The sequence below is a fragment of the Brachyistius frenatus genome, unplaced genomic scaffold, assembly GCF_029030835.1.
Source record: "Brachyistius frenatus isolate BFR_SWC_R1_liver_20210118 unplaced genomic scaffold, ASM2903083v1 Contig_21, whole genome shotgun sequence".
In the NCBI taxonomy this organism is placed as follows: Eukaryota; Metazoa; Chordata; class Actinopteri; family Embiotocidae; genus Brachyistius; species Brachyistius frenatus.
Genome location: NW_027210620.1, coordinates 1978262 through 1987262, shown reverse-complemented (window position 1 = coordinate 1987262; position 9001 = coordinate 1978262). Strand labels below are relative to the sequence as shown.

General features: G+C 42.0%; 1 protein-coding gene across 1 annotated transcript; it reads right to left on the bottom strand.

Moving 5' to 3' along the window:
- Positions 1-882: 882 nt before the first annotated feature.
- LOC138619777 (C-C chemokine receptor type 9-like) lies at positions 883-3629 on the bottom strand. Its single transcript, XM_069696532.1, has 3 exons — positions 3566-3629; positions 3379-3434; positions 883-2241 (listed from the first exon to the last, which is right to left on the bottom strand). The coding sequence occupies exons 2-3, from the start codon at positions 3427-3429 to the stop codon at positions 1189-1191; spliced, it is 1104 nt and encodes a 367-aa protein (XP_069552633.1). The 5' UTR covers positions 3430-3434; positions 3566-3629; the 3' UTR covers positions 883-1188.
- Between the last annotated feature and the right edge of the window lie 5372 nt (positions 3630-9001).

The window sequence follows — 9001 nt, the reverse complement described above, 5'->3', positions numbered from 1 at the left end:
TCTGGACCTGCTGATCGGTGTTTGTTAGAGGATCTCATCCACCGTCCCTCCTGTTTTATCTGCTGACGTTTTATTATTCAGCCTTTTTTTTTTGGCCTTTTTGTTTTTCCCACAGTATCGACTTCCTTGCTGATAATCTCCTATAAAGCGTTTTGTTGTCGTTATATTTATATTTCTTAATTTCAATGGGATCAGATTTCCTTTTCCTTTTGCGGTCGCTCTGTTTTTCCATTGCTGGAATCACTTTAACACACGCACACCCCTCATTTAAATACAGCGATTTGCACCTGATTTCAAAGACGCAATTACTCTTAGTAAATCACACGCAAAAAAAGTGCAAACTTTTGGATTGCAATTTAGTACCCTGTATTTGAGATCTTAGTAAATCAGGCGGTTAGCGTGCAGCTTTTTTGAAGCGAAACTGTAATAAACATGGAAAGTTGTTGAGGCTGTGACACCTGCGTTTCTGTCTGTCTTGTCAGCAGCCGTTGCCCGGCCGGTGTGGGAAACTACTTCCATGCCAGTCTGAATGGGCATCCGTTAACGTTCACAGTGAAACTGCCAAGTCATAACCAAATGCAGACACCAATTAATGTGGTCATCAGCCACGATGTCACAGTCTGTCAACAGGAGGACGTCTAGTCAGATTGAAAACATTGTGGATTGAAGTTGCCACATGCAAACGTGTTTTTCACCGCACTGCGTACGTTACAGCGAAAGCACTCGAATACTTTCCCACACATGTATTATTGATCTCATCACTTAGCCTTGCTATTCATACATGATATTGAAACTGCTGTTAAATCTCCTTTCTGCTTGTTTTTATTTTTTTGCTATGGAGGACAAAATATGCAGTGTGATTCTTTTTTTTTTTGTTCTCATTTTTAATTGTAATTTTTCAATTTGCAAGTCAGGAATACAAGTTTTTATTCAGTTGCAGCAGCACACAAGATATACATGATGGAAGGACTGTAAAAAATACAAAACACTTTTAAAACAGTATTTACAGGAAATATACAGTTTATACAGTGATTTATGAAAAAAATATAGGTGATGAATGTAAACTATCCTTCAAGGTTGTAAATGTTACTGTTGCTCTGCTATTAACGGGTAATGCTGAAAATGATGATCATGTTGAACTTGGTTCAGAGCTCCAGTTAATGATTTTTTGTTATTAAAAATGTGTTTTTATATGGAAAGTGCAGGGGTAGTATCAGTGTCTGACATGACGGAGGGACGTTTGGGAACCACGTGGATTTTACTGAGGCCTCCTTGGCGCAGAACGCCGGTGCACGTCTTCGCGATCCTCAGGAGGTCTTGTCTGAAGCGAACTCCGATGAAGACGTACAGGAGCGGGTTGATGCAGGCGTGAGTAAACGCCAGGCTCTTGGCAACCTGTCCGGCTATGTCGACAAAGATGACAATTTTGCAGTCCGTGATGGTCATATCGGTTGCCTGCATGGCCTCCACGATCAGCATGCTGCTGTGCGGCAGCTGGGAGAGGATGAACACGAACACCACGGCGAAGATGACGCGGAGGGCCTTGTGCTTTTCGAAGCTCTTGGCCTGCAGGAGTGTTCGGATGATGACCGAGTAACAGAAGATCATAACCAGCAGGGGAACGCAGAAGCCCATGCTGATCTGCAGGCACAGCACCAGGATCTTAGTCCGGTTGTACTCGTGGTTCCAGTAGACCATAGCGCAGGTGGATTTCTGGTATTGGTCGATCCTCACCTGGGCGAAGATGAACTCGGGGAGGGCCAGGAGAATGGAGACAAACCAGACACAAAGGCAAGCCAGCTTGCTGTAGAAGAGCCTCTTTTTCTTCAGGTTCTGGGCCTTGGTGACTTGCACGATGGCGATGTAGCGGTCCACGCTGATGCAGGTGAGGAGGAACATGCTGCTGAAGAAGTTGATCTTGTAGACGGCGGACACCATCTTGCAGAGATGGACGCCGAAGTTCCAGTCATTGGTGGCGTCGATGGCCCAGAAGGGCAGCGTGCACAGGAAGAGGAGGTCGGCCACGGCCAGGTTCAGCAGGTACACGTCGGTCATTGTTTTCAGGCGGCTGCGCACAGTGGTGTAGATCCAAACCACCAGCAGGTTACCCACGGCGCCGAGGAGGAAGATGATCCAGAAGAGAGGCGGCTCGTACTGTCCGCGAAACAGCCTGACCCAGCTTCTGTTGCAGAAGCCGGATTCTACAGTCGACTCCACGTCGTAGTAGTCGTCAGAAAGGTCCTGCGATCACAAACAGATTATCTGATGGATATTGAAGAAGGATGCGTGCAACAGATACACTTGCCTTTCTTTTCTCCTGTGTTTTTGTTTCCTGTCACTTTTTTATTTTGTTTTTCCGGTCTCGTTACACAACTCACTAACTGCTGTAGAGCTTCGTAGCATCACATGTGGGAATACAGTACAATTACATCAAATGCTGCACGTACATCAAAGGAGCTAACCAGAATGAGAAAGAAAGAAAAAAAAACTGTCAGTTGCAGGTGTTGTGTCTGTGCAGGAGAAACCACACTACTGCACAGTTTCCTGCTGCTATCCAAGCCTGAGGGGAGGGAGGGGTTGAACCATCCTGAGGGGCTCCAGAACGGGGCCCGCTGCAGCGCTCAGCTCAGTACCCCCACAAGCATCAGGTTTAGATGTAGGGCAGAGATAAAAAAAAAAAAAAAAAAAAAAGTGGGGGCTTTGGGTTTTTTCGCAGAACAATGGAAAATTCTATGCCGATGCGACTCTTGAAGGTAGCATTTAATATCCTACAGATGTCTGCTTCAGATAAATCCACTATACACGTTTAACAACAGATAAATAAATGCAAAACTTACATCATTTAATAAGAAGTATGTGTTTAATGCACACACTGATTTGGCATATTTAAATACCATCCCAAATATTTAAAATCATAACACCACAATACAATACAAACACTGTAGTGCAAATTACTTCCCCCTCTCTGTGATTGTAATTAGTCAGCACCTGAAATGTCACAATTACTTTCTAGGCTGCGTAAACGCACGCACGCACACACACACACACACACACACACACACAGACACAGAAATGACAGCTAATCTTTAAACTTGCATCTAAACTGACATTAACACCAGACAAGTTCTGTTGAAGTGGCAGAGCTACTTTTAGCAGGTCAGAAATGTGTTAATATGTCAATACCATTAACCAGGGACGCATGCAATGAAAGTACCTAGTTTAGAAAATCGGAATATTGGGAAATACTGATGTATAGAGGAGGACATCTAAGTTTTAGATAAGTTTCAATCTTCTTAAAAATACAGTATATGAACAAGAATAAGGGCATCAGTATGTGATTTCATCACTACGAATAGTCACACCCAAAGTAATACTTACAGTTTGAATAGAATAAGTCCCTTCAGTCATCTCTGTGGTTAGTTCATCCATGGTTTCTGAAAAGAACCAGAGGATGGTAAAATAAGACAACACATAAAAACCTTTAGAATTTAACAAGGATCAAATATATCACATCAGGAAAATACATTTGAAACAAAAACTAACTTTTGTGCAACAAATCACTTACCAGTTCACTAGGGACGTAGAGAGACACCTCACAGTGCTGTTTCCTTATCTGTGTCGGACAGCTGTCAGCTTCAACAACCAGACTCCTCTTCACTTGCTTATATGGTTTCCCTTTAACCACAGGATCACGTGTCGATCCTCATCACTTCATCTCTCTCGGGCCGGCAGAGGAGAAAAACACCGTTCATTTCCGTGTCAAAGCACGGCTAACGCTGCAGAAAGACGTGCGTGAGCTTGAAACTCGTGTCCAAAGTGGGTTTTGGAGCAGTGAAAACAGTGCGCGAGTTTCAAAATGGGAAGCTGTGACTTCTTTTACACTGAAGGCACTGAACCTCGGCCGTCAGACTGGAGGCAAAACAGTACACCCCCATTCCCCTCCACAGCTGATCGGGTTTTATCAAGTCGTAGCCTGGTTTTCTCACAATTTGTATACACAGGTGGAGCACTTAACGCCGCAAGATGAGTGATGCATGAAACTGAAAACCGCGCGGTGTGATTAAAGTCGAAAGCCAAGAGGGGTGGTCCGTGTTGAGATCAGCATCTTTTTTTTGTAGTTTCGGCAGGCCTAAAAACCCTCAAATCACTTTTCTGTTGTCATGTTCCCTCACTGAATAAAGTGTGAGGGAAGTTCATTAGTGATTTCACCTTCAAGCAAGCGGTGATAAAATAGTTCTATGGCGTCATAGGAAAAACATCCTGCACCTCAGAAAACAAGATGATGTAAACTGTGACAACTTTAACATCATAAATCAACATTTTGACTTTGTCGCTGAGTGTTACGTGAGACGATAGATACCTCAAATGGTATTTGTGCAGGTGGCGCTAAGAGATGGTCATTACTCCATTAAGTTACTGTAACTTCAGTTTTTGTGTGGATGAATCAAACAAATGTAGTAGTTACATTCAGGGTGCTTTTGGAAGTCAGATTTTACTTTAGCTGTTTTCCCCTTGTTTCTAGCATTTATGCTAAGCTAAACTAACCGGCTGCTGAATGGCAGTCGATCTTTTCCCCTAAATCTTGGCAAGAAGTTTTCTCTGTATTGTCCATGTAAATATAACTAAAGTAGGCCAAAGTGCCGGACAACATCAAACAGAATTAAAAACAATCCGAAAGACTTGAAATGTTTGAGCCATTAAGGACAAAATAAGCAACAAAACAAAATGAAAGAAATTAAAAACAACGTTAAGACAAAGCAAAACAGGAGGATCTATGCAAACCGTTTGTGCCAAGCGGTTTGGAGCCTCATTCTTTCTGACCCGGAAGCTGTGTCCACTTTTATATACAGTCAATGGTCATAACATTAGTGAGTGGAAGCAGTCCAAAGATAAGATATAATCATAAAAAGAAAATGTACGCACGGTATGAACAGAATTACAATTGCCGGCATCGCTGGCACTGCCCAAAAGAAAATACACATATTCCTGTGTCGATTGCTGCCAACATTCATCCGGCAAGTCCCGAAAAAGAAAACTACTTTCTGTGAAGACAGGAAAGTGGAAGTTAATGGGTATTGCCAAAAGTAAAGCAGCATTTACTTGAAAAAACGTCATGTGTCTGACCACACTGTCACAAAACACAGTCGAGCAGAAAGTACCTGGTATTCATCTGAGGCCCGAACAACAAACTCATCCTGTGAGATAGAAAGTGACAAAGAGATGGCATCATATCGTCAATGACGATATTCTGATCAATGAAGAAATACATTCTGATCAACAAGTCAGAGTTTAAAAAGGCAACAACGACGTGGTTCGAAATCATTACAAGTTAATAGTATTGAAATCAGCCCTCCGGTTGTGCTTCCTTATGATCAGGTGTCTCACTCTTGTGGCTCTCCTTCGACCCTCTTGAGTACTCACACAGGTTTCACTTCCTGACCTGACACAATGCTCTCAGTCTCAGTGTTCGTTAACCACGTATGAGAGGATGAGCGTGTGGCCCGGCAGCTCTTCAGATTCTCTACCAATTGCCGGTTGCGTTTCTCGGTTTTGATCGCAGCGAGGAAACGGCTGTGTCATGATCACGTCTGTGTTTTCCTTCTGGGAACAGGCAGTTGAAGAAGGTTAGCAGGTTGAGAAGGTTTCACTCGAAGTACCGAAGTGCAGCTTATTGTACTGTTAAAGATCTGCGGGTTAGAAAGAAAAGGGAGCATTACAGAGTGTATAAAGTCAAAATGAAAGTACTATTGTTTGACATAAATAGATAACAGCCGTTCTAGTTTGAGGGCAAGAGATACACTTCAGACATTTTAATCCTTGAGACACTGTTTTTTGTTGTTGTTTTTCATTCGTAAACACTTTATGGATTACTCTGACTGCTGAATCACGTATTCACTGCAACGATACATGTTGTTACTGGAGCAGACGAAGCAATTAGTCCTGTTTGATTTGTAGGAATTTGTAGGTTGAGGTGCCACAGATTAGCTGCCAGCATGGGATGGTGAGGGGCAGTGAGACTTTAGCTGCTACAACATAACAGCTGTCCATGAGAATAAAAGGGGAAACCTTGCAAACAGTCTCACTGGGCCACGTGTGCTGCATTTGCAGCTGAAGATGCTGACGGGCACCTTGTGATGTGCCATGTGTGACTTCTGAGGCCACATGACTGCAAAGTGAAGGGCAGGCGGCCCTGGCGTCTCCTTAAAAATGCACAGGAGCGCTGCTCTGCTCTGTAGAGACCCAATTCCATGTGGATATTAATATGCTAGCCCTAATATTAAAACCCAAGATGACAGCACAGCGTTTTTCTTTGGGCTCTTATCTTCTCTCTGAACATCCAAACGTCATCGTGTTGTGCCTTAGATATCGTCTTACTACTGAAATTCTCGGCAGCAGACATCAGCTCGATGATTCTGTTGAAAAGCCAAACAACAGAAGCGCTCACTGTGCCAGTGAAACCAAGAAAGCCCCTTTGATGACTCGTCAGTGAGCAAGAAGCCGCTCTGAATTCGGTACTCTGAGACGTATTAGCTGTTGGCCTCATATTGAGGGGAAAGTACTGTCACTGTCACTGCTGTTGGCACAGCGCCAGATCGAGTTTGGTACCGAGAGGCGCTGCTCACCACTTCCTGTGTATGTGCTCGCAGTGATTTATTTCACGCTCTGATAGACAACTGTTTACCGTCTGCATCCTATTTGAAGTTATCATCAGTTCGTTGGTTATTCTCCAGCTGCAAGCGCACGCACGCACGCACGCAAGCATTTAATTATTTACACACGCGCGCAAGTGCGACACGCAACACAATCTTCTTTCATCTTTACTTAAATGAATCAACAGGCGGGTGAAAAGTTATTTTCACATCCCAGCTGTGTTCAAATGTTTTAAAGAATAATCAGTGTCATCAGATGACCACGTGCTTCTGCCCCCTTTCTCTCTGCACGTACAGGAAGACATCACACTTCCAACTGCTGCACATGACGCTAAATTAAAAGAAGTTTAAATTAGGATGCTGTGGCTTTAATGGTTTCACTGAAAACAACAGGGGGCGGTTGACTGACAGGTGACCACTTCAGTTAGTACAAATGAACAAACAAGCCAAGGCTATGATGTATTTTCTTTCTTTTTTTTCTACTTCCCCCCCCCCCCCTCCCTAGAGAAACAAAGAATTACTAAACATACAACACAGTAAAACATACAGTTGGTCACCTATGCGTTCATTCGGACGTTGTAAGGATGGAAATACACGCCAGTTCATCCATTAAGGGGTCAGTAGTCATCTCAAATAACAATCCACTTTTCCCAGTATTCAACCTTCAGATTTAGTGAAAAAGTCACAACATCAGTCCAGTCAGTCTTTGTTGGAGGTTCAGACTGTAGACATGTCCATGTTCCAGCCTTTTCACTGGCTGCTAACAATGTCTTTATAAAGATATTTGTCTTGCACTAATAAATGAGCTGGAATATTGCCCAAATAAATCGTGGAGAAAGAGCCGTCAACTCCTTCACTAAAAAAAATAATAATTCTGTATTAGATATTTTCTGAGAAAGCAAATGATGTCAGTAAATGAGTATGAATTCAAAACTTAGAAACAACTCTCACACACCCATGTTGTGCAAGTGATATAATCATTTGACCTCTGCTGGTAAAAAATAGGGGATGCTTTTTTTTTGCCTTGTCTGTTTCATGTCACCTGATAATCAAGGCCTTGTCCAAACATAAAAATGTCCCTTTTTATAACATAGGTATGGTGTGTCCTGGTTGACTATCATGAAATACGATGACACTGGAGTATTCTTTGATGTATCTTTCTTTCTTTGACCTGATAAACCATATAGTGGTTAACTCAATAAGCAGTATTGGAGCTTTAATTAGAAAATGGTATAATAAATTTGTCATGTGTTAGTGATCGCCTGCTGGGATCAGAGAACACATAAAGTAATTTCCTCATACATGTCCTTGCTACCCAAATGCAGAGTTTTCAAGATTATATGTGCATGCCCGTTGTATTATTGCAGTATTGCGCCCTCTGGTTGCATCAGTTAGTTCCATAAACAGTATCATTTCTTTAGTTAGGTTCACTGTGATCCATCCATTTATATTATATTCTACTTTTCTTCATTGTTTTCACCATGGGAAGGCCACAGTGATATCTTTAGAAGCTATTTCATGTCATATCACTTGAAGTTAAGGGTGAAAATTATGCCCCAAACTTAAAAGTGAATCGTGACGATGACAAAAAAACAAATAAATAATGACCAGGCGTATATTTAGTAACAGCTTTTATTACCCCATACTTTGCACAATACGAACAAATGCACATCTAGTGTAATACAGGGTAAATGTAGAGTACTCTACAAGAGCATTACTTCATGAACATCATGTATATTCATATATACGTTGATTCTCTTACACTCCATCAGCCACAGCAATACGAAAAGTACACAGTTAAAGAGTCCAGACAAAAATAATTCTATGCCCTTTGTGAGGGGAAGTAAATCACTCTAGATCACTATTCATGTCATTCAATACGCAAGAGCAGAATTGTTTTTTTTTTTTAATTTGTAATATGTTCAATGATCAGGATTTCATACATTATCAGATCATTGGAAATATTTTATTTGTGAAATGCTATTGAAATCTTTCGGTAGCAAATTAAAGCAGAAGTGACCACAAAGGATAAAAAAAAAAAAAAAAAAAAAAAAAAAAACTTCACTACTGCCGTTTGCTTGGTCAAACTCAGCGATGATTGGACTGCGACTATAAAAGGGGCTTCTAAAATTAACACTGTAAAATATCCGTCATCAATCACCTGGCGCTAGATCGCTAAATATTACCTGTAACCATCTGATAGGTTAGACTGCAGAGCAGTCAGGCTGACAGCACGCATCTGTCCAATTCAGAGAAGGCCTCTTCAAACAGGGACACGTCGGGAATTGCATAGAGCACCGAGGGGACGTCTGCGAGCGACTAAGTGAGCTACGAATGGAGACGTAGAAAAA